We start from the raw sequence: 26,986 nt of genomic DNA, 5'->3' as shown, positions 1-26,986 counted from the left end.
GATTTTAGACAAAACCTACTTGTTCCGGGAATTTATCCTAAAATCAATATTTTCAAGAATTAACAAAGTTTGTCCTGTTATTTCTATATCACTTATTGTCACACATTTGCCATGTTAAATTTTCATATATACATTACGATTTTCTCAGATAAGTGCTAATCACTTAAAGAAAGGGATTACTTCCCCCTCCCCCTTAGTATCTTCCAAAGTGTTTAACATCATTCAAAATACCTTTATCTGTTGAGTCCTTAAAGATTTTCTTCCTCTTCTTAATCCTGTTGGTAAAATGATGTGGGATAAGTATATGCTTAGTTATAGCCGTTATCACATCAGAGGACTTTTAGAATGAGAGGTAATGTTCTCCCCCAAACTTTCTCAACTACAGTATATATTTTTCTGGAACCTATTTGTCCACATTCTCATTTAGTGCATTGGCAGTGTGGCCATATCACCACAATTCCAAGACCAGAAAGAAATTTTCATGGAGTGTTTTTTCTGTTATGTACGTAGAACTGTTCTATTGTACCACCTCAGATAACTTTCAAAAATTATCATTGAAATTATAAGTAAGTAAATACCCATATAGAGTTTTTCTGTTTCTTGGGAGACTCCTTCAAGCTGCAGAGGGAGTTTTTGACATGGTTATATCTTGAGAATGGGGTTAAATTTTGTAGATTGGGAAAATACTCGTAAGAATATAGATCATGGCAACTGGCCTTTTTTTTTTTTTTTTTTTTTAGCAATTCTGTTAGGTCAGGGATTAATTGTACCTTAAAAATAGAATAGAAGGAATGAATTGAAATGTTTTGTGTGTAACTTATTCAGTACTAGTATTGTGGAGGGCAGGAAGTTGGAATAGTGATACTAACCTGTACATGGACACAGAGAATTCTGTTACGTACACACAATTCCAGCTTACATGGACCAATCTACCTGTTCCTGTTGCCTTCTTTTTTAGTCTTGACAGATTAGATTTATCAGATCCATTAAAAGTTTGGCCTCCTGGAAAATTAACATACAGAGGTTGCTTGTTTCTTTTGTTCACATTTGGAACCTTCATCAAAGGGGTTATGCCATAGAGCCCATAGTATAAGCCTGCTTATATTTGGGAAAAGTCAGACTCTGGTTATTTTGGATGTTTGTTTTGTTTTGTTTTGTTGAAAGACCTGGTGAGTGGGTCAGGGGCAGAGGATGAAAGGGAGAGAGAAAGAATCTTAAGCAGGCTGCATGCCTAGCATGGAGCCTGATGTGGGGCTCGATCTCAAAACCCCAAGGTCTTGATCTGAGCTGAAATCAAGAGTTGGATGCTTAATTGAGCCATGCAGGTGCCCTGGAAAAAGTCTGACTTTGAATAGGCCTGAGCCCTCTTCAGGTTATGTGAAGAGACAACCCTGCCTATGACCTAGTGTTTGGCATGGCTTATCTCCCTGCCCACTATTTGTGGTGAGGAAGCTAATGGTTATTATGAAGGAGGAGGAAGAACTTACTGTTGTCTTCTTTACAGTCTAAGTGTCCCGCACCAGGCCCTGTGACAATGTGTTTAAAACGAATATAGATGAGTGGCCCAATCTGAGTCCTGGCCCCTGGTCTTCCTCCCCAAACAGCATGAACTTCACCACCCACTCCATCTTCTCCACCTATTAGTCTCTGAGCTCTGTGTAATCGCCCAACCACCGCATCCCTCTGGTCAACAGTGTAGCCACCAGCATCTGTGCAGGTGCCTGGGGGCTCAGGCTCCTGGGTCTCTCCACCAGCTAATGGGATAAATAGGGTTCCAGAAGCCAGGTCACCAGGATGGCTAGGGTCCTGACAGACAGAGGGGGCATACAGGGTGGAGCAGGAGACCATGCAAGACCTGAATTAACACCTGGCCTCCTACATGGAGAGAGTAAGGAGCCTGCAGGCTGATAATCAGAGACTGGAGATAAAAAGCTGGGAATACCTGGAGAGGAAGGGACCCTAGATCAGAGACTGGGGCATTACTTCAAGACCCATCAAGAAGCTGAGGGCTCAGATCTTTGCAAAATCTGTGGACAATGCCTACATCGTTCTGCAGATTGACAATGCCCATCTTGCTTCTGATAACTTTAGAATCGAGAATGAGATGGAGCTGGCCCTGTGCCACTCTGTGGAGAGTGCTATCCACAGGCTTCAAAAGGTCATTAATGACACCATTGTCATTCGGCTGCAGCTCGAGACAGAGATCTAGGTTCTCGGAGAGCTGCTCTTCATGAAGAACCATGAGGAGGGAGTAAAGGTCTATAAAACCAAATTGCCAACTCTGTGTTGACCATGAAGTTGGATGCCTCTAAATCTCAGGACCTCAGCAAGATCATGGCAGACATCTGGGCCCAGTATGATAAGCTGGCTCAGAACTGAGGGGAGCTGAACAAGTATTGGTCTCAGCAGATTGAGGAAAGCACCACAGTGATTACCTCGCCAACTGCTGAGGTAGGAGTAGCTGAGATGACCCTCACAGAGCTGAGATGTATGGCCCAGTCCTTAGAGATCAGACTGAGGGAGGTGGAGGCCCATAACACAATGCAGATGGAGTAGTTCAATGGGGTCCTGCTGTACCTGGAGCCAGAGCTGTCCCAGACCTGGGCAGAGAGGCAGCTCTAGATGTAGGAATATGAGGCCTTGCTTAATGTCAAGGTTAAGTTGGAGACTGAGCTCTCCACCTGTCACCTGGTGGAAGATAGAGAGGATTTCAGTCTTGGTGATGCCCTGAACAGCAGCAACCCTTTGCAAATTGTCCAAAAGACCACAACCCACTGGATTATGGACAACAAAGTGGTATCTGAGACCAGTGACACCACATTTCTGAGGGATTGAGGCAGGAGAGAAGCAAGGTACCCTTTGAGGAGCAGAAGGCGAATTAAAAGTTGAGAGGTAAAAAACGAAAAAATGACTATGGATGAGATCATTGCGTAGGGTAGGAGGACATAGACTTAGAGGAGCTCCAGAAACATTCAGTGGTATATTTTAGTAACTAGAGTTTACTGAGCATCTTATTCTGTGCACTGTGCCATGTGCTTTACGAGGATTACCCTATTTAATTCTTAAAACAATTTTATAAAGTAGGTAGTTTAATTCCTACTTTATGGAAGAGTCAAGTGAGGCTTAGAGAAGGAAGGCAGCTGGCTTGCAAGTGATAAAACTGAACTGTCACCCAGCTTGTGCCTTCAACTGTATTTGAATAATGTCAGTTACCAAGGCTTGCAAGTGGTAAAAGAGTGGTTTTAAATTTGGAAGAATTATTATCCTTGCATATATGATTTTAGCAAAAACAAAATGTTATGCTAGTTAATTTGTTAACATAATTGCAAGTTGACAGTTTTTGTGCCTTAATAACCTGTGTACACTTGAAAAAGAAAACCAGCTTTATTGGGATGGATATATATATATACATATATATATATATGTATATATATATATACACACCATAAATTCAACTATTTAGACCGCAGTTCAGTGATTTTTAGTATATAAACAGAGTTGTGTATCCATCACCATAATCAATATTGGAACATTTTTGTTACCCCAGAAAGAAACCTGTACCCAATAGCAGTCATGCCCTATTTCTGCCCAATCCCTATACCTTGACAACCACTAGTCTATTATTGTCCCTGTGTATTTACCTATTCTGGAACATTTTGTATACATTGAATCGTGCAGTATGTGGCTGACTTCTTTTTTATTTTAGTATAACTGTTTTCAAGGTTCATCCATGTTGTAGCATGTATCAGAACTTTGTTCTTTTTGTTGCTGAATAATATTTCATTGTCTGGGTATACTACATTGTATATATCCATTCTGTGTGTTTTTCAAAAGAATAGTAATTTTTAAAAGATTTTATTTATTTATTTGACAGACTGTGTGAGCACAAGCAGGGGGAGCAGCAGGCAGAGGGAGAGGGAGAAGCAGGTTTCCCACTGAGCAGGGAGCCTGATGCGGGATCCCAGGACCCTGGGATCATGACCTGAGCCAAAGGCAGAGGCACCAGTTAAACAACTGAGCCACCCAGGTGCCCCAAGAATAGCATTTTTTTTTTTTAATGAAGTTCCTGTTGGTCAGTTTTGTGTCAGGGATGAAATTGGTGATTTTTGTTCTCCCAGAAGTACTCAGTCACCCAGAGCAGCCTCGCTGGATGAATAAGGAAATAGTACCTCTTTGATGTAGCTCAGTTTAGCTACTGATCTTGAGAATTTTTGCCTCCTTTCTGTTTTACTTAACACATAACACACAAAGGATAATAAGTCATTATATGAACAGATAGTGTTACTGGATTATTGGCCTTTTTTTTCTTTTTTTTTTTTTAAGGATTTATTTATTTATTTATGATAGACACACAGAGAGAGAGAGAGAGAGGCAGAAACACAGGCAGAGGGAGAAACAGGCTCCATGCCGGGAGCCCAACTCGGGACTCGATCCCGGGATTCCAGGATCAGGCCCTGGGCCAAAGGCAGGCGCCAAACCGCTGAGCCACCCAGGGATCCTTGGCCTTTTTTTTTTCTTAAGCCAGAGTCACCCTCAACCCTCTTTTGAGAATAATGGTGAAGGTAATATCCTTTGATTTACTAAAGTAGAAAGAAAACTGGTTATTAACTCGTTTGTCAGAGTGTGAATTTAACAAAGTGATGTCCCCAAATAATGTTCATAGATTTGATATGCCTAATATTAAGTAAATTAGAATATAGACAGAGTTTTTCTTTTCTTTTCTTTTCTTTTTTTTCTCTTTTCTTTTCTTTCTTTCTTTCTTTCTTTCTTTCTTTCTTTCTTTCTTTCTTTCTTTCTTTCTTTCTTTCTTTCTTTCTTTCTTTCTTTCTTCTTTCTTTCTTTCTTGACACAGTAACCAAAATTCTAAATATTAGGCAGTTCTTTTTTTTTTTTTGGAAAGAATTATAATGTAATGATTGGCAATATATCCATGGACTTAGCTGTTTCATCTGTTCCCACCTAATGAGATGTTGAGAGAAAGAGCTCTGAACATGCGAGGTGCTGGATCAGGAAGTCCAGTCACCCTGAATTGTGGGATAGGGCCTGGAGTGAGGGAAGGAGAATTTTTCTCTCCTAAGGTGGAACTTTAGGTAACAATTTAAAGATTTATTATAGTTTGTAGTTTTGTATGACTCTGCACTTCTGTCAATTCCACTTTATTTCCTGGTATGGGAAAAAACAAAATTGAGTATTTAGGAAAACCTTGCATTTACTTTAGGAAAGCAACTAAAGGGAAGCTCAAGTAACTAGTAGCTCCTCCCCGTATTCCCTGCCCTGACATGGAAGCACATTCAGAAATAATTTGGGATTGAAGATTTACCTGGGAAATGATTTTCTAAAAAGTGATTGATTTGTGTGCATTCATATCAACTGCTACAATTTCAGCATAATACTGAATTCTGGAAATTGATGTTTCTTGTCAATTAAAAGTCTGTGACATATGACATTAAAGAATATCAGCCTGGGAACGAGGAGCCACCACTTTCTAAATGTGTGACCTCAGACAAGTTTTTAAATTTCACTGAGCTTTTATTTCCTTCACCAAAAATGAATTAATTTCCAAGGTTATGAGCATTCGGTTATTTGTTGTGTACCACTATGTACTCAGTACTGCTCAGTTGTTTGGTAATGAAGTTAATTTTTATAATTTGAACACCAGTTAGACAAATGTTATTCAGCTTTTTTTTTTTTTTAATGTTTTCTTATTTTTTCTTTGCTGGCTTGGTTCTAGAATAAGCCAATCAGCTTGTCAATCAGGAGTTTGAAAATCCAGCAGATTAATTCTGTGGGGAAGCATTCTCCTTTAATATTTTAAATGCTAAGTTTGTTCTGACATATTTTGATCTGGAGTTGTTCCGTTTTTTAGAAGGACTCCAATTTCTGTCATTGTCTAGTTGGCTATTACAATTTTAACATTCTGGTAAAGGCTTTGCTGTAGTTAAAATGCCTGTATTCAGCAATGTCTGCCTCATTTTATTCTATGATTCATACATATTTGTATAAGATTCTTGTCAAAGTCCATTATTTAAAAGTAGGAATTGCCTCTTTAGTTATTATTTTGCTTAAATTTTATGAGTTATATAGAATCTGCATGTTTAAAACATCAATCTGATAGTGACTGATGTGATATTATCTAGTTGATTTGTAACTGAACATTTAAACCTAGTTAAGATTTACTATACCTCCCAATAGCTACTTTTTTTTTTAACCTTATAACTAATTGTGTCAGACTTGGGGGGACACACACACACACATACACACACACCCTTAATTCACCAGTGTATTAAACTTTTTAAATGAGCACTCTAATAAGAAAACCAAGATTGTTTTCAGTGACTGTTCTACTTTTTGAGATGCATGGCCAAGTTGTAATTTATCCTGGCTGAAAAAAGAAAAATCTGGGCAAAGACTAAAGGCGGCCAACAGTCATGAAAGACCTAAACTGGAATTAGATTTAGCCAAATCAATTCCCTAGGAATTTACAGTGGAATTTTAATGATCTGGGAGAATTCTGGAGAAAAGGCCATTTTACTTACACCTTTCTATGTTTCATGGTGCTGCTATGCAAGAGAAGCTAGGCTTCCTCTGGAACACTCCTCTCTGTTGTGGTCAACAGAATAAAACAAACTTCTTATATATGTATCTCCAAACTTTATAACTGAGGTAAAATTTTTATTATGACAATAATTTATCTATAGGATCCTGTACTCTTGTTGTCTATCTTAGTGATTGATCTTGTGGACTTGGGGAACCCGATGGCCTGGGTTCATGTTTCACCTCAGCCTCTTCCTAGCTGGTTGACCAGTGTCAATAAAATAGCACAGGGCTGTAGGGATTGACTGGGATAAGCCGTATGAAGTACTTAACATAGTAGCTGCTTCACCATCACCACCACCACATTAAGAATACCACATTATTTTAATTTTATTGATCATTTTATTGAAGACTCAAAGAGACTGGAGGATAACACTTTGTACAGCACCGTGGTGTATTTTAATCCAATTAAAGTATTTTGCAAGCTATATTAATGTCCAGAACTTTTTTTTTAATTCATGAGAGAGACAGACTGAGAGAGAGAGAGAGAGAGGCAGAGACACAGGCAGAGGGAGAAGCAGGCTCCTCGCAGGGAGACCGATGTGGGACTCGATGCTGGATCCCAGGATCACGACCTGAGCTAAGGGCAGGTGCCCAACCACTGAGCCACCCAGGCATCCCAATTTCCAGAAATTTGAATCGTTTTTCTCTTATACAAAGCCCATGGCCATAACGTAATATTTATCTACACCATGATGTTTATAAAAAATACACAATCCATTAAAAACTTATGATATTGGGGGCATTTGGGTAGCTCAGTTGGTTAGGCATCTGCCTTCAGCCAAGGTCATAATCCTGGGATCCTGGGGTAGATCCCCATGTTGTGCTCCCTTGCTCAGCGGGGAATCTGGTTTTCTCCTCTTCCTCTACCCCTCCCCCTGCTCATGTGTGCTCTCTCTCTCTCAAATAAATAAAATCTTTTTTTAAAAACCTAGGATATTGAAGGAGAGCCATTGGAAAGTGAAGAGGCTGGTCGAAGCATATATTTTAGTTTTGTGTCTAAATGCTGCCTTGTAATACATTGCCTTCTTTAGTCTTGAGTCAAGTGTAAAAATATTTCCTAACATTTCGTAGAACCCTTTATGGTTGATAGTATTTTTTCCACATACACTTTAATTCCTACAAATCATTCTGTTATAGAGATACTATTTCCTTTTCCTATTGAAGAATATTATAACTAGAATAACTATTTTAGAATCTTGTAATAGATTCCTAGGGCAGAGTTGCAAAGGCACCCAGGGTACTGTTCAAAATAACCTATCCTATTTACTAAGGATATTTGGGTCCCAATTCTGATTTAATAACATTGTTTTAGAGTATCAGTGGATAGTTGGTCTTATTAGCTGTTCGTTTCTTTACAAATTATTTTTTTAAATATTTTATTTATTTATTCATGAGAGAGACATAGAAAGAGAGAAGCAAAGGGAGAAGCAGGCTCCATGCAGGGAGCCCGATGTGGGACTTGATCCCAGAACACTGGAATCACACCCTGAGCCGAAGGCAGACGTGCTTAAACCACTGAGCCACCCGGGAGTCCATCTTTACAAATTGATTTTGACAGTACTTTGTTTATATTTCTGTTAAGAGATAATTGCACAAGTCTATGGGGATTTGATATATCACTTGAGGTAGTGCATTGAAGTATTTCAAAGTTTTTAGAATGGCAGTAATGAATATTTGGTGTTTTGTTTAAAATGAAAATGCACTAGTAACAAAAAAAATCCAAAGAGATTGCCAGGAATAATCCTCACATGCATAAAACTGGTAGGTCCAAAGAGTTTCATGGATGTTATTTTAAACTTTAATGAATAGTTTAAATAGTTTCAGTTCAGAGAGAGAAGTTTCCTAATTCGTTTTTACAAAACCAACATAACACTGATACCAAAACCTGGCAAAGTATGTGTGGACACATGAACGATAGGTTAATCCCCAAATGGGTAGTTTGTTTAAATATAAGAGCGATATTTATTGTCTCTTACCTTTGCCAGGTCCTGTGGGCAATATGCATTTTTTCTTTTTAAAAAATTTTGATTTTATTAAATTATATGATGTTGGTTTTAAAAAAAATAATTCATAGAAGTTTATCCAAAGGCTACTCCTCAAAAGATGAAAACTATCTCTAGTTGTGAGATTCCTTCTTTTCTCTGACTTGATAATTACACTTTTCTTTACATACTTGGGGGGAGGAGGCAGGCCCCACAATGGTGTCTAGAAAGCCATATGAGATTTTTACAATGAGACTCTGAGCATGAGCTAAAGCATTTTACCTGTAATTTATAGAGGAAGGACAGGTGATTCTACAGACTAGAAAGTCAACCTCAATACCTCTGTTTCTCTAGATTTTCTTTTTAAAGTACACATTTTTGTTCCTTCAACTTTTAAAGAGTCTATTTTAAGTGACCTGGTTTTCAACTGGTTTTGGTTGAGTGTGGCACACCTGGATACAGTTGACTTAAAAATGTTTTACTCCTTCTGTTTCTTTCTGATTATTTTATTTTTAGTTATTCTTACGAGTGCAGAATATTTTCTCTAGAGATGTGTCAACACAAAATGAAACAGACCTTTTAGAATTTCTAGAAGAAAGGAGGAGAGTATTTATTATTCGAGCCCAAGTTAGGACAGCTGCCCGGGATACACAGTCTTCACAAAGAGAGTGCTCTCGCATATTTTCTTTCAATCCTCGCCATAACCCTGTACTGTGTGGCCACTATTGTTATCCTCATCTTATGAATAAGGAGAGCCTTTGTAAGGAGAAATCTCGGGGAGGTTGAATGAGGAGATGAATGTTGCCCAGAAACACTACTGTAGAATGCAACAGCACCTGCACTGGGGTTGAGTTGAGGACTTGAGAAAGCCCAAGCTCTTATCCATTATGCTGGGAAAGACATAAAAGAGGAAAAAGAACCTCGAAGGAAAAAGAGAATCTAGAAGAATATTAAGTAAATCGTCTTTTATAGCAGTTATACATAAGTAGGATTCTCACTTTCTCCCAAATACATTTACATATTAAAATTTTTAAAAACTAGATTCACGTACTACATTTTTAGTCCGGAAAGCTATTTTTCAGAAGTTAGACAAACGTGCTAGGCAGTATGTACTACAGCTCCATAGCCTTTTCTGCTTGTTTGCTGAAGCTCTCTTTCATTTTCTTTTAGACTAAAGATGGATAAGCTCATGTAAAGAGAGCTTGAATTGGTCAACAGAAGTATTCTCATTTGCAGATAATGAAGCTGTTTTAATGACAGGTTTTTTAAAGTATGAGGAGAATTTGGCTGTGAAGAAGCCTTCACAAAAAACTTTGTTCTGAGCCTCAGAGATTTATTGCACAATCCTGGCTTATTTTATGTAATACATCAATTCCTGAGATCATTCAAAATGTATTTTGAAAACTGGAAACAGTGGTAGTTATTAGGGAAGGGAACTAAATGGAAAAGGGACAATAATGTTTAATACTCTTGGCATACAAATGTATGTGTGTATTAATCTATTCCCCTAAACAGTTTTTCAAAAATGCACCATGGGAGCTTGTTTAAAGGAATATTTTTTTTTTAATTTATTTATTTATTTATTTATTTTTAGGAATTTTAATTCATTTTGTTCACTCGTCACCTTAATTTTATGTGTGTAAATCCACCTAGATGTTCCCTTTAATTTTATTATGGCTTATACCGTAATAGTCTCCTTTTTAAGTTCTGTATCTCCCATCAGATTTACCTCTACTTTTAGACTTTTTTATTGAAATATTGCATAAATATAAAATATGCACAAGTCATAAGTGTACAGCTTGATGAATTGTCACAAAATTGATTATGTTTCAGGTTTTGCTTTTTCTGGAAGCTGTTAAACAGTTGTTGCTGAGACTAGATGGTTGAGTTGTGTTCACTGCTTTTCTGGAAGGACTATTCTTAATTAAAAACAACAACAACAACAAAAAAAACATGTCTGTCAAATGTAAGATTAGAAGTCCCCCCCCCCCAGTTTTATTGAGATGTAACTTATATATAACATTATTTAAGTGTACAATGTGATGATCTGGTATATGTATATAAGTAGTAAGCCAAATTTTAAGAGTGTTTATTTCTATCTAAGTCAAATATTGAGGCACTATATCACCAAATTGTTTTATTGAATGGTTACTATATGCCATGCAGAACAGGTGATCTATTTGCATGTCATTGAATTCTTACAACAATTCTGGAAGTTATTCTCATTTTAGGTAGACACAAACATGGAAGCCTAGAGAGGCTGAAAATTTTGTTGGAGTTCAGACACCCAGGGCATGGTGCAGTCTGACCGTAATCAGGGTCATTCTAATTCTAGAGCTCAAGCACTTACTATTACATCCTATTTTCACCAGGGGTATTTTTAGTGCATTTGCTGCATAGGAAATATCTGATCGTGTCCTTGATAGACTGAGGTGTTGTTGGGTTTTTGGTTTTGTGTTTTGTTTTTTTAAGTCAAAGGTGAAAGAAATAGTTTCACAGCAGTGCCTTTGTAGGATGAGGCTTTGGGGGCAGTATTCTGATCAGAAAAAAAAGACATGGGAATTGGTTTCAAAGACTCATTTTCTTAGCAAGTGAACTATGTTTAGCGTGTTAAGTTTCTTGGAGTGGCCTTTGGGTGGGGATGCTACTGAAGATTATGGGAAAAGGGACGCCCCACCCCGCCCACTCTTGGTTTTGCCTTGTCTTGTGGCAAAGTGATAGTGTAAATACTTAAAAATGTGCTCATTTTGCATCTATCTTAAAAAATGAATGTCTGCATTGGGAAGTTTTTAAAGACTGTTTTTAACTTGCCTTTCTTTCAGGAAAACATTTGATACATATTTCATTTTCAACTATTTCATAGAGGATCTTGGCAGAATGTTTCACAACCATGTTACTAGATTGAGCTATGCTGTCAGGCAAACTTGGTAAACAAGTTATTTGCAAGTTCTTTTGTTTTTTTTTTTATAACCAAAGACCTGTTGAATAAACTTACCATATAGTTGGAATAATGGTCCATACTTCCTTAAATACCGTCTTAGGACCTTGGGTTGTGGTATACTCATATAGTGAGATTGAGGTATACCCTAGTGAGTGTAGCAACATACATTGCTGTTTACAGATAGGCCACTTTCCTTCTCTTTTTAATTTTATGGTATTGCCACATATGTCACCAACCACAACAAATGGCAACTGTGTAGTAGAAGGTGTTGAAATTTGGGAACTCTCTTTCATGCCAGAATTTGGTTTGATTTTTTTTATATCTGCTAAAAAAAAATTGTTAAGTTTTGCTTTCAATACGTGTGTTAAATTTATCTGAAATTAATAGAAAGGAAAGCTGGTATATATTTTTCTCTCTCGAGTCATTAAGACCCTCAGTAAAGTTATACAGCAGTTGAAAGCTAATCACTACTGCTTAATTTGCTTATAAAAAGTGAGGCTTTGAAAACTCTGATCTTTGACAGATTGTAATCCCAAGAAGTCTTCCATTCTTTTCCCACCCATCATTTTGTGATTTATTTTGGTTCTGTTACAAAAACAAATGGGAAAATAGTCTGCAAGTGCCAAAAGATGTAATAATAAAAGTAATATAGCTTTGGTTTTTTTTGGATTACTAATATTTCAGACATTGATGTGAATCAGGTTAACTCAGTTCAAGGACTGCAGTTTTGAATTTTGTAATTCTTTAGAGTAGTGGTTCTAAACCCTGCATGCGCGTTAGAACCACCCAAGGAACTTTAATAAACATGCCCTGGTCACGTCCCCAGATGTTCTGATCGTTTGCTTCCATGTAGGGTCAAGTATTGATATTTTTAGGTGTTTCCCAGCATAGGATCACTGTTGACAATCATTGGTAAACTGGGATTCTCTGATTCAGCTAAAAGTGAGGAGAAGATGATTATTTAAATAAACACAGGTTTTAGAGATATTTGGAGGTTTTTTTTTTTTAACATAGCCAACCAAATGAAACAGTATTTTTGTTAGCACATTAACAAAGTGTTGACACCTTCATTTCTTAAAAGGAGATAACAGCTCTTATTGCTGGCTATGAGGAATATGGCCATTTTGTGAATAGCTGTGATCTTCCTAAAGTTCTTTTTTTTTTTTTTTTTTTTTTTTTTATTATTATTTGAGAGACGGTGTGAGCTTGAGCAGGGTGGGGGGAGGGGCAAAGGGAGAGAAAGAAATAGGCTTCCCTGCCAAGTAGGAAACCTGATGTGTGGGGCTCCATCCCAGGACTCTGGGATCATGAACTGAGCTGAAGACAGACCCTGAACCTATTGAGCCACCAAGGTGCTCCTGAAGTTCATCTCTTAAATAAAACTTGGGAAAGGTTCTGGGTGAAATGATGTGGGGAAAACAGGTGGAAAAGATTTGGTGGTCTTCAGCAAAGAAACATTTGAAGAATAATGACTAACCCCAATTTAGAAATAAGTAACAAGAATATATCATCTTAATTGCCATTGTTTTGGGTAGATGGAGCCAACCATCAAATGATAGGCTTAAAACTAAATTAAATTGGATCCTATTATGAGTTGAATTACTCCCTCGGGGAGGGATCTGATCTCTGATTCAATATGATCAGTGTCCTTACAAGAAGAGAAAATTTGGACGCAGACACAGGGAAGAATACCATGTGAACATAAAGACAGTTGTCTACAAGCCAAGGAGAGAGTCAGGAACAGATCCCTCCCTGATAGCCCTCAGAAGGAGTGACCTTGCCAACACCTCGATTTCAGATTTCCAGCTTCCAGAATTCTGAGACAACAAATTTCTGTTATTAAAGCTGCGCAGTCTGTGATGCTTTGTTACACCAGCCCTAGCGAACTAATACAAGTCTCAGTATTTTATTCATTTTTAAAATTAAATATAGGAAACATTTAATATTTGAAATTTTGCCATATCTTCATTTAAGAGGTTGGGAACCATTTCTCTATCAGGAATCTTAGAATGTGTGGCTATAAAATTTTTAGGTTCCTGGTAACTCAGACTTGAGCCAGTTAGTTGCTAGTCAATCCGTATAAAAGGCTGGAATTTATCATGAGCCCAGACCAGGAACTAGAGTTTCTGGAGTATATTCCGTCCATTTATGGTAACATAGGGAGAGATTCTTTTCAGTCACCCACGGGGTTTCCTGGATGCATTTTATATATATAGATTCAGGCCTGTTACCTGACATTTAGTGTTGGTCTGTTTGCTGTATATGATTTAGTAGCACCCTGGAGAAATTAGAGAGAAACAACTTTGTATATACATCTGCATTTCATGGGATATTCAGAAAAGAGTGGCCCATGCTTTTCATGAAAGGAGCGAGTACCCTAGAGAAAGACAGTATGGCTAAGTCAGGAGTAATCCTGGGAAGTCCCTGTCTGTGCCCATGATGAAGTTCATAATAGACTCAGATTGGAGAATCCCTGCAAACGATGATATAGAAAGTCATACCTGAAACACAGCACAGCTCCTTACTTTTTCTGGTTTTTGTGTGTTGTGTTGTTTTGGTTTGGTTTGGTTTCGTTTCGCACAGCCAAATAAATATGCCAGTAAAACAAAAGGGCTCCATGTTTAAGGCTATAATAGTGTACGGAGAAAGAGCAGAGACCTTGGAGTCTGTTTCATTTAAGGTCCTACCACCTACTAGCTGAATGCTTTGTGGTAAATTATTTCCCTTCCCCTCGAGCTAGTGTTTTCCCATGTAGAAAACAGATAATCCAATGTATCTCTCTCATAGGCTTTTGAGATGATTAAATAAGGTGGTAATTCATAAAAAGCAGTGAGCAGAGTACCTGGTGCATGTTAAGTGCCAATGAAGGGAGTTAATAGTGCTAGCAGAGGCAACAAGCAGGTGGCTGTTGTGCATGGTAACCACCCCCCACCCCAGCCATTTAGTCCAAATGAATGAATGTCTTCTAGGGGTGCCTGGGTGGCTAAGTGGCTAGGTGTCTACCTTTGGCTCTGGTCATGATCCCAGGGTCCTGAGGTGGAGCCCTACATCGGACTCCCTGCTCCATGGGGAGCCTGCTTCTCCCTCTGCCTCTCTCTCTCTCTCTTAAGAATAAATAAATAAAATCTTTTTTTTTTTTAAAGGATGCATCTCTTCTATCGTAACATTATATACTTAGTTTTGGCATCCATGCCTTAATATATGCCTAAAATATCTTAAGAAAACAAAACCTGGAAGTGCCCTTAGGATCAGCTCATGCTCTTCTTTGATTTATTTATTTTGAAAGATTTTATTTTATTATTTATTCATGAGAGAAACAGAGAGAGAGGGAGGCAGAGACACAGGCAGAGGGAGAAGCAGGCTCCACGCAGAGGGAGAAGCAGGCTCCACGCAGGGAGCCTGACGTGGGACTTGATCCCAGAACTCCAGGATCACGCCCTGGGCTCCCTGGGCTGAAGGCAGGTGCCAAACCGCTGAGCCACCCAGGGATCCCCTCTTCTTTGATTTAAAGTGAGGAAAATGACAGTAGGATTGGAGAATGCCCAAGCTGTCATGGTTCACAATCTTTTGAGTTTACGTGTTGCTGCCTTCTAAACCGCAGAACCGTGTGTCCCTTTTCATTCTTTTTGTTTCCCTTGTTTTTCTCCCCCCCCCTTCCTTTTCATTCTTAATTATTAAGCTTTTCGCTTCAAAGGAAACTAATGGTCTTGCTCTACTGTTGTGCCTAACATTTTCCTTAATAAACTGAATAAAAGTTATCAATCTTTGAAGTGAAATTAAAAGTAATTAAAGTAAATTGAAATAGACTTGGTTATACATAGACTGTCTCTGTTATGGAACAAAGAAACTGGTAGCAGGGGATGCCTCTGGGGAGGGACACTGATGTACAAGTAGCATGGATTAGTGTTCTACAAAACCATGTTCTTGAGACCTATACATTCTAGGAAATAGAGTCATCATTCCTCCAATTCACTAACTGGTAAGTAGAATACAACAAGGAAGAAAGTAGTAACAAATATCTGTAGTTATTTGAAACTCGACAACTACGTAGATTTAGATAAAATTTTGGAGATATCCCTTGTAATACTCAAAACCTTAACACTCAGCTACCCCAAATTTCAGGAGCCACATAGATTTGGTTAGGAAGTAAAACTTTGGTTTCATCTGGGTTGAGGACTGCTCCTGGGAATTGCTTTGACATGCCTTTGTCTCTGACTTCGTGGGCGACCTTAGGTAAATTTCTTAATCTGATTCTTCATCTGCCAATGGATGGAGGTGATAAGCCCTATTCTTACCTGGTACATAGAGTTGTTGCACATAAAATGAAATCACGTAAAAATTAACTCAGTTCTGGGCTCGGCCTCATTAGAAGATTAGGAGCTTAACCTTGAGCTCTTAAGAAAGAAGTGTTTCAACAAGCACATGTTCCTTCTAGGATGGATTGCATGTGCAGCATTCGCTTCTTAAAAAAGAGAAAAGGAAAGCCAAATGACTATACTTTGCCATTTTATGTACTTTCTCTTGTGTGTGTGTTTTACAGTGCAGTGTGTGAACCTCCTATTTTCTGTTTTAAAACTTAGGATTTGGAGAGACACTTACTTCTAACTTCCTCTTTTCTGAATTAGGAAGAAACATTTTGAAATAAAATGATCAAAATATGTTCTAGGGTTCTCTCTTTTTTTTTTAAGATTTTATTTATTTATTCATGAGAGACAGAGAAAGAGGCAGAGACACAGGCTGAGGGAGAAGCAGGCTCCATGCAGGAAGCCTGATGTGGGACTCGAACCCAGGAATCCGGGATCACACCCCCAGCCAAAGGCAGGCACTCAACCACTAAGCCACTTGGGCGTCCCTATTCTAGGGTTCTTAATCATAAATTTCAGAGCATAGGATTCTTGAAAACACAGATAGTATGTTTAGCACCCATATCTTAATGTTTTTTTTATTTTTATTTATTTATGACAGTCACAGAGAGAGAGAGAGAGGCAGAGACACAGGCAGAGGGAGAAGCAGGCTCCATGCACCAGGAGCCCGATGTGGGATTCGATCCCGGGTCTCCAGGATCGCGCCCTGGGCCAAAGGCAGGCGCCAAACCGCTGCGCCACCCAGGGATCCCCATATCTTAATGTTTAATTGAAGTAGTTAAATCCTTATGAAAGAAGTAACATTTAACCTTTTAAAAGGTTTAATGGTTATGTTAACCATTTAACATTGTACAGTGCTACAAACATGTTAGGAAATATACACTGGATCATTTAGGGTTAAAGGAGGAGTGTCTACCACTGTCAAATCAGAAGAAATAAAAATAATAATATAGAAAGATAGTGATAGATATCAAACATTTCATGATCATATTAAGAGATAGAAAATGAAAGATAATTTTTCCATTTGAGTCAAAAGCTATTGTTGAACCCAGCCTGTGTGCCAGTGACAATGTAACACTTATTAAACTTATGTGGTTCCTGTCAAACTTTCGTTGAGATTTTATTTAATTGTATATTTCATCCGTGTGCCACTTTATATGAATTAGTGATATTAGGGGTTTTTAAAATTTTTTTTTTAAATTTTTAAAAATTTTTATTTATTTATGATAGTCACAGAGAGAGAGAGAGAGGCAGAGACATAGGCAGAGGGAGAAGCAGGCTCCATGCACCGGGAGCCCGACGTGGGATTCGATCCCGGGTCTCCAGGATCGCGCCCTGGGCCAAAGGCAGGCACTAAACCGCTGCGCCACCCAGGGATCCCCAGGGGTTTTTAAAATTTAATGTGGTTTAAAAATATGCTTTTATAGGATTTTCCAGTGGAAATCCTATAGTCAAGACCCAATATTGATAATAAAATTTTATTTTGTCTTAATAGATATGTATTATTTGCAGCTCAGAAAGATTGTCAAGATTTAACTAGCCAATGATATAAAAACTAAACTGATGTCCAGTATAAAATATTTTTTGGTTGTATTTAACAAAAGCAAACATTTTGTTAATCCTTTTTTCCACTCACCTCCCACAGCTTGGTGACCCAGCTATTTTTCCTGCTGTAATTGTGGAACATGTTCCTGGTGCTGACATTCTCAATAGTTACGCAGGTCTAGCCTGTGTGGAAGAGCCCAATGACATGATTACTGAGAGCTCCCTGGATGTCGCTGAAGAAGAGATCATAGATGATGATGACGACGACATCACGCTTACAGGTGTGTGTGCGCCTCCAGCAGCACCTTACCTCAGCACAATTTTGGGCAGTATCCTTGCCCTGTGATTTTGGGGACATAAGAAGTCCTAACTGGGTTTCAAGTGACTCCATCATCTACAGAGGCTAGAGCCCTTCAGGGAGAAGGAAATTATATTTTCTCTCATCCACCTGTGTTTCATAGTGCTTTCTCACCTCCCTTCCCTCTTTCCTAAATGTACTGAGTTGAATGTGACAAAATAGATATGTAAGAAGAACCAGACCAACTGAATTCGTCAGGTATTCACTGAGCACTTTTTATATGCCACACTCTGTATTCTTGTTAACAATGAAAAGTTGTTTGTAGGGAACAACATAGGAATATTCTTCTTTACTGCTGTCACAGGAGGCAAAATAGGAGGCCATGACCCAAATGTAGGATAAGGTACTAGGGTTTTTTTTTTTTTTTTTTTGGTACTAGGGTTTAAAGAAGATTTCTCTTCTGGTTCAGTCAGGACTAGTAACATATTTGAAACGTGAAGAGTTCACTGTGTAAGTGTGAGATAGTGGTAATGCTTTTTCATCAGTTTTAGGAATTGGTACATGGATTTGAATTTTTTTTAAAGATTTTATTTATTCATGACAGACATAGAGAGAAAGAGAGAGATTGAGAGAGAGAGAGGGGCAGAGACAGACACAGGCAGAGGGAGAAGCAGGCTCCATGCCAGGAGCCCGACATGGGACTTGATCCCGGGACTCCAGGACCAGGTCCTGGGCTAAAGGCAGGCGCTGAACAACTGAGCCACCCGGGGATCCCCTGGATTTGAATTTTTATACATTTACATTCATTTATCTTGGCCAGAGGTGTTGGAGGTATTTGAGAAAATTACTTATTGAGAAGCAAAGGTTATTTGAATATTTATTCTTAAATTTAAAAAGAATAGGAAATTAACATAGCCATAATGTTATTAACTAAATCTACACTTTATTTGTATGCCAACCATTTCAAACTAATGTCCTTTTTCTGTTTCAGTATCCTATCTACCGTCTTACTCTATATTTAGTTATTTCTTCTTAGTCTCTTCCAGTCTATAACAGTTCCTCTGGCTCTCTTTGTCCCTCAGGCACATTGACACTTTCGAGGAGTACATTATATTATGTCCCTTAATTTTATTTGTGTGATATTCACTCATGAGTGGACTGAAATAATGCCTTTTGAGCAAGAATACCACAAAACGGCACTGTCTCCTTCTAAGCGCATCATATTAACATAGTAGATTTCTAAAAGTTCATTATCTCATTTAATTCTCAGAACAGAAAAAGAAGAGAGGTTAAATGAAATGACTTGCGTAAGATCACGTATCATGTGACTGAGTCCCCACTGATAACGTTGACAAACAACACTTAGTTTTTGTATTGTCCTCTGTTTTTTACAAAGCCTGTTCTCCTGTATTCACATTTTTTGTTTAGAGGAACCCAAATGAAAGTATTTTGATAAATCTAGACTTAGCAGATTTTTCCTTATCAATTAGGGAATTAGATTGATCGATGAGACGTTTCCATTCATTACTGGTGGCAGATCGTGTGTTTTGTATAACAGAATGATCATCACTGTGCATATATCCTTTGTGTAGCTAGTAGGTTGTTTTTTTTTTTAAAGATTTATTTATTTATGATATATATATAGAGAGAGGCAGAGAGACAGAGGAAGGCAGAGGGAGAAGCAGGCTCCATACTGGGAGCCCGACATGGGACTCGATCCCGGGACTCCAGGATCGCGCCCTGGGCCAAAGGCAGGTGCCAAACCGCTGAGCCACCCAGGGATCCCCGCTAGTGGGTTTTTTGCAGTATATTTTGTCACAACTTCTTGATGCCTTAATGTAAGGCTACGCTGTCTCTGTAGGTTGGGAATGAGAGTCTCCCCTAAAGGCGTGTTTATTCCTGGTTTTAGTCATCAGCGTGGTCCTCAGAGAAGGAATTGAGACTTAGGAAAGCAGATCTTAGATCTTTAGGAGAAAGAATTGCTTCTTTCAGTGTTTCATTCTCTTGGGCTTGGACTTAAAGATAACTGATGGCAAGATACAAACAGGCCCCTTCCTTCCTGGAAAGTAGAACTGGTATTGAACGGGTCTGGACAACAAGCTGTATCTTGAAAACCAGATTTGCTATTTGCATATTCTCCCTCCCCTTTCTTATTTCCCAACCTGAGCCTTTAACTCTTCCATCCTTGTTTGAGCAATGTCATAAGAAAGTGAAGAACCTTGTAGCCCTCCTAAGTTCAGAGTGAGAGAAGGAAGAATGTTGTGTTTCTCAGAAACTACTGGGGAAGAAAGAGATAGGGAAAGAAGAGTTTATAAACTGTACATGTGAGTCCTAGGTTGCACTTCAGATGATATTAAGGAATTTTTTTTTTTGATATTAAGGAATTTTTAAAAAAGATTTTATTTATTTATTCCTGAGAGACACAGAGAGAGAGGCAGAGGGAGAAGCAGGCTCCATGCAGGGAGCTGGATGTGGGACTCGATCCCAGGACTCCAGGACCACGCTCTGAGTGAAAGGCAGATGCTCAACCGCTGAGCCACCCAGGCATCCCGATATTAAGGAATTATTATTAGTATTTTTAGGTATGACAATAACATGCCATACATACGCTAAAATATTTAGATAAAATATGATGTCTTAGATTCCTTCAAAATAATCTGGGGAGTGGGTGTGGGGTGTGTGCAAGGGGACCTTGGGGCAGTAACTGGAGTATAAATGAAAGAAGATTAACCATGTGTTGATAATGGTTAATGCTGAGAATGGATGTGTGAGAATTCCTTATACTATGTTCCATAATTTTTATTTTGTTTGAAATCTTCAGTGATAGAAAGATTGAATTATTTTTATGGATTTGAGGCTTCTGTTAGACTGTGTCATCTGTATGCCCTGATTTCAGATTTTCATGTTCATCAAAACACTTTCATTTTTATCATCGGTTGATCTCATATCAAGTTTGATGTATATTTGAACCTGTATAATGGTAAAATACCACTTTTATCTATATGTTGGAGTTCCACATAAGGTTTCATTTTGAAAAAGGTTATGGTGTTAACAATTTTTTAAAATGATTTGACCACGAGTTCTTTGTATGTGGAGATTCTTCTTCCATTGCCAATCTTTGAAGATCTAAAAGTAAAATTAACGGAGGTGGTGCAAATTATATTTTCTCAAATAGAAGGTAACCATAATGACTGTATTCATTAGTAAGTCTTGTTTAATAGTGTTTTTTTTTTTAAGATTTTATTTATTTATTCATGATAGACCTAGAGAGAAAGAGAGAGAGAGGCAGAGACACAGGCAGAGGGAGAGAAGCAGGCTCCATGCCAGGAGCCTGACGTGGGACTTGATTCCAGGACTCCAGGATCACACCCTGGGCCAAAGGCAGGCGCTAAACCGCTGAGCCACCCAGGGATCCCTAATAGTGTTTTTTTAAAGATTTTATTTGTTAGAGAGAGCTTGTGTGTTGAGAGAGAGAGGAGGAGCAGAGGCAGGGGCAGAGGAAGAGGGAGAAGTAGACTCCTTGCTGAGCAGAGAGCCTGATGCAGGGGCTCCATCCCAGGACCCTGGGATCATGACCTGAGTTGAAGGCAGACACTTAACCGATTGAACCACCCAGATGCCCCTCATTATTAAATCTTATCTTTTAAATAATACTATTAGGTCTCTTTCATATGTATTCTTGTCTGTTTTTATAAGATCAAATGCAATTTTTAGTAATTTATAATAATATAAAATATATTTAATTAATTATTCCCTAAATTATTATAGTATCTATGCTTTCTGTCCTTGGTGTAAATAGATTTTAACTAGTTGCTAGGTCACAGCTAATGTTTTTTTAATTAAAAAAATTTCTTTAATGTTTTTTTCTTTTTTACAAAGAAGTTTTAAAATGCACATATTAAAAGCTTGTGGGTTTACTATTGCCAAAAGAAATTTTTGGCATCCATTTAATGAAAGGCTAACATTTTCTTTATGTCTTTAAAAGGCAGATGTATTTTTTTGGTTTTCTTTCCTGTTTTATGTAGGACTTACCCATTTATTTTGCTTTTCTCAATTTAAGCAAATGAAGCTGAATGAAATAAAATTTTACAAACTAACAATGATACTAAACATATTTAACTTGCCTCATATTTTTTAAATACAAAAGGTGACATGATTTCTGTATATATGGCTGTGAAATGATTTCTACTGTATAATAAGTTAAAAAAGGCAAAGGTCAGGTAGCATAAATAGTATATTACTTTTATTTAAGATAGAAAAGATATAAATAATGTATCTTTGCTTATATTTTAAAAATATAAAGATAAATATAAAAGATATATCTCTTTTATAAATATAGAAGATAAATCACAAAACTAATAAAAATGGTTTTTTACAGGGAAAAGGAAGGGACAGGGATGAAAGGTAGATTTTCTAAATACACTTTGTTATGTCATTTTAACTTTGGAACCTAGTAAACATTTAACATAATGATAAAACAACACTAGGTCCAAAAGAGGAAAAATTAGCAATCTCTAAAAATTGAAGCACACTAAAACAAATGAGCCTAATTACATTATTGTAATTGAGGAGTGGCATAACCATAAAAAGAAGAATTACTTAAAGTGATCTTTTAAAAATATTTTATTTATTTATTTATTTATTTATTTATTTATTTATTTATTTATTTATTTATAGAAAATGAGCGGGGGAGGGGCAAAAGGAGAGGATTGAGAATCTTAAGCAGGTTTCACACCCAGCATGGATTCTGACTTGGGGCTCAGTCTCACAACCCTGAGATCATGATCTGAGCTGAAATTAAGAGTTGGACACTTAACTGACTGAGCCATCCTGGCGCCTCTAAAGTTATTTTTAAGGCTATGCATTTCCTAACAGGAAATAGCCTAAAAGGCAAAAAATAAAAATAAAGCTGCTAAGAAATCTTAAATTGTTTCCAGTAATTACAACTTGTGTGAGTGTGTACATATGAGAGAGATGTTAGGGTAAAATGAAACAAATAATGATGTTAATGTCCTAAGAAGCCAAGATTTATAGAGTAAAACTAGATATACAAATGTTAAATTACAACGTTAAATAAAAATTCTATAATCCTATAGAGTCTACATAATTACATGGTATAAATATATAATTCTAGAAATAAATTTTATAGTGCTAAATTTGAATTGCAAATATTAGTATGAACTCATGATCTGTTTTCTTTAAAAGGACAAAGACAAAATATTTTTTAGTCAAACATGGGACAACTTAAACATTAATGAGGACAGTAACTAATGGATTAAAGTAGATCTGTTTATTTTTTATTTATAAAATTCATTTATTTTAGAGAGAGAGAGAGAGAGCAGGGAGAGTGATAGAGGGAAAGGGAGAGAGAAACCCAGGCTGACTCTGCGCCAAGCGAGGAGCCTGACTCAGGGTTTGATCCCGTGATCCCAAGATCTTGACCTGAGCTGAATCCAAGAGTCAAATGTTGAACTGACTGTACCACCCAGTGATCTCATAATGATATACGCACATAAAAATGGTCACCAATAAATGATGTTAATAACTATTTTTGAAAACTAACAAATATGATTAAGAAGCAAACATTTATTTTCCTTTTCCTATTTGAATTATATCACTGAGTAACTAGATTATTAAATGAGATTATTAAATAACTAGATTATTATTCTCTTTATAATGTTATTCCAGCTAATCATCACATATTAAAAATAGCCTTCCCCCTAAAATTTCAGTGGAATTTGTTTGAGCCTTCAGAACTGACTACCAATTTAAAGAAGATACAGAAAAACATTTAAACTATACAAAGGGAGGAGAATCAGCAAAATCTAGATTGTGGGGAATCTACAAGACAAGCAGCCTAACTTCTTCATTGATTGCAAGGAAAAAAGATGGAGGGGGGACATAGAAATGAAAAGAAACTTAAGAAATGTATCATTCATTTGCACCTTGTTTGAAACTTGATTCAAACAAAAACTATCAACCCTCCCCCTGCCACCTGCCATTTATATTTCGGACAGTTGGACATTTGTATGCTATTTGATATTAAGGAAATACTGATTTTTTTAAATGCTTGATGGTAGTATTATGTTTATGTTTGTTTCTTTTTTTTTTTTTTAAAGATTATTTATTTATTTATTTATGAGAGACATAAAGAGAGGCAGAGACACAGGCAGAGGGAGGAGAAGCAGGCTCCATGCAAGGAGCCTGATGTGGGACTCAATCCTGGGAATTCAGGATCACGCCCTGAGCCAAAGGCAGACCCTCAACCTCTGAGCTACACAGGCATCCCATGTTTATGTTTTCAAAACAGAGCCCTTAGCTTTTAGAGAGACATTGTAAAAGTTTTACTACTTAAATATTAGGATGTTTAGAATTTATAATAAAATATTGAGGAAGAGGTGTGCATATAGATAAAATGGGATAGGCCATGAGTCAATAATTCTTAAAGCTGGGTGATAAATACACTGTAGTTCAGTGTATTATTCTGTTTATGTTTGAAAATGTTTAAAATTCTTCAAAATAATGAGTATATTTAAAACTCCTCAAAGTAGTGTACAGGTCATTGTCTCTAACTGTATTTTCCACTAAGGATCCCAGGGTAGCTAGGAGAAACTATTCGTTTCGTTAAGTTTGGGGCAGGAAATGTACAAGAATAGCCTGCAACATCTTATCATCCCAGGAGGCATGAAGCTATCAAAAATTATTCAAGTCATGTCTAAAAGACCCAGGCCCCAGCTTTAGTTCCCAGTGGCTGTAGATGGGACATTTAGAGGATCATTAAGAATTACAACTGCAAAGGACTGAAGAACATCAATTATGTTAAAACCTATGTATTTAAAATTATACTAAAAAAATAACTGAATGTCACTTATGGAAGATGCCAGAAAAGCCCACTTATTATTCTGAAAATATGTGTATATTTTTAATTTTTTTTATTAGGAAAACCTTGACAGGAATGCCTGGGTGGCTCAGCAGTTGAGCATCTGCCTTTGGCGCAGGGCGTGATCCCCACGTCCTGGGATGGAGTCCCACATCGGGCTCCCTACGAGGAGCCTGCTTCTCCCTCTGCCTATGTCTCTGCCTTTCTCTCTCTATGTGTCTCTCGTGAATAAATAAATAAAATCTTAAAAAAAAAAAAAAGGAAAAGCTTGACAAATAAGTGGTTTGAAATTCGTTTTTTTTCTTAAGCAGTAGGCAACTAAATTATTATATAAACTAATTTTATCATTTTCGTCTACCCAGCAGACTTTGAAATGTTTTGTAAAACTTGCTTATGTAAATAAATATATAAATATTTAAAAGATAATTATTGAGTTATCTATGCCTTATTTGATTTTTTAGAAATTTACTTTTAGTAGTATTCCTCAATTCAGAGAATTTCAAAGCCTTGACATAGGAGGAATATGCTTTTTACTAAGCCTTAAATTAACAAGATTTTAATAACAGGCTTAAGTTTTTATTTTTAAAATTTTTGTAATTTTCATTTTTTTTTTTTAATTTTTATTTATTTATGATAGTCACAGAGAGAGAGAGAGAGGCGCAGAGACACAGGCAGAGGGAGAAGCAGGCTCCATGCACCGGGAGCCCGATGTGGGATTCGATCCTGGGTCTCCAGGATCGCGCCCTGGGCCAAAGGCAGGCGCCAAACCGCTGCGCCACCCAGGGATCCCTGTAATTTTCATTTTTTTAAGTAAGTTCTACACCCACCATGGGATTTGAACACACAACCCTGAGGTCAAAAGTTAACATGCTATACCAGCCGAGCCAGCCATGCACCCCAGAGGCCTAAGTTTTGTTTTGTTTTGTTTTTTTAAGATTTATTTATGTGAAAGAGAGTGCATGTGCAAGAGTTGGGAGGGGCAGGGGGAGAAAGAAAAAAGCAGGACATCCCCCCCACCCCCACACTGAGCTCTGAGCCTGATGCAGAGCTCTCGATCTCGAGACTCTGAGATCATGACCTGAGCCAAAACCAAGAGTTGGATGCTTAACCGACTGCCACACAGGTGCCCCCCCGAGTGGCATATAATTATTATTTATAATAATTTATTTATGCTAGAGAGATCATGAGCAGGGGGGAGGGGTAGAGGGAAAGAAGCCTGGGTAGCTCATTTGGGTAACTGTCCCAGTCTTGATCTCAGGGTTGTGAGTTCAAGTCCCACACTGGACTCTCTGCTGGTGTGGAATCTACCTAAAAAAAAAAAAATTAATAGTCATATTCCGTATAGATTTTATCTGTTGATACAAAGTATGTATGTAAACCCAAGTATTAAGTGATGTATCCTAGTTCAAGAGATCAAAATCTGTGTGTTTTTGAGCAACAGAGGTCTTGTAGCTAACTCATGTTTTCTTCATATAGTTGAAGCATCCTGTCCTAATGGGGATGAAACAATTGAAACTATCGAGGCTGCTGAGGCACTCCTCAATATGGATTCTCCTGGCCCTATGCTGGATGAAAAACGAATAAGTGAGTGGTCATGTGCTATGATTGTTTGTATTAATATACTTTGAAAGGTTAGATGGCAAACATCAAGAGACGAAAGATCATGTTTCATATGTTTTGTGTCCCAGACTCATTTTAAAGTACAGTAGTAGTTGAGACAGCTTTGCTAAAGTATTCAGTTAAACAAGACTTTTTCGGTTTTAAAATTGGGGAGTGAGACCTTTAGGAATAAAAAGTAATTTATTTAGTTGTCAAATAGCAGATTAAGAAAAAAAAATAGCAGATTAAGGAGAATTTATTCTGGTAACCTCATTGGTGTACTCAGTAGGGTATTTATGGCCCAAACTATTCTAATTTAATGATTTCTATGGGTATTCATCAGTGAAATAGGCAAAAATTCACTTCGTGGCAGAAAATTCACTGCCACATTATTGATCTGCTTTTAAATCCATGTTCTTCTGTAAGCTTTTCTGACAGAGTGTCAAACTCATAAAATTAACACTAAATGTATTTAAGTTGAATATTTTCTGTATGCATAGCAGTGCATTATGCAGTAATGTGATATACAAATGAACAGATAACTTTTTTTCCTCAAGTTTACAAATTAATTTTGAAGATAGTTGTTTATGTAAATAACTGTAAAAGCCAAAAACAAAGGCCATGGGAGAGATGGCAAAGTGTTCTGGAAGAAAAGAGTTTTCTGGCTAAGATTATGAGAGACCAGCTTTATGGAAGGAATGTTTTAACTTGGGCTATAAAAGACAAATAAGCTTTTAGTGAATAGAGGAGATAGAGGTGGGCATTTAAGAGAGAGAATGG

General features: G+C 37.4%; 1 protein-coding gene and 1 pseudogene across 5 annotated transcripts in view; both read left to right on the top strand.

Annotated features, from left to right (window-relative positions):
* The window catches only part of ELF1 (E74 like ETS transcription factor 1), a 106,716-nt gene that overhangs the window by 63,351 nt on the left and 16,379 nt on the right, over positions 1 to 26,986 (top strand). For all 5 annotated transcript variants that reach the window (XM_077855500.1, XM_077855503.1, XM_077855502.1 and 2 more), the window contains exons 3-4: positions 17,530 to 17,710; positions 26,084 to 26,191. In XM_077855500.1, the coding sequence (XP_077711626.1) occupies positions 17,530 to 17,710; positions 26,084 to 26,191 (289 nt within the window). The remainder of the gene's footprint in view (positions 1 to 17,529; positions 17,711 to 26,083; positions 26,192 to 26,986) is intronic.
* On the top strand, positions 1,606 to 2,921 carry LOC144287560 (keratin, type I cytoskeletal 18 pseudogene; annotated as a pseudogene).

Source organism: Canis aureus, chromosome 17, assembly GCF_053574225.1.
Source record: "Canis aureus isolate CA01 chromosome 17, VMU_Caureus_v.1.0, whole genome shotgun sequence".
Lineage (NCBI taxonomy): Eukaryota > Metazoa > Chordata > Mammalia > Carnivora > Canidae > Canis > Canis aureus.
The sequence above is the reverse complement of the archived record's forward strand: the minus strand, read 5'-3'. Positions and strand labels throughout refer to the sequence as shown.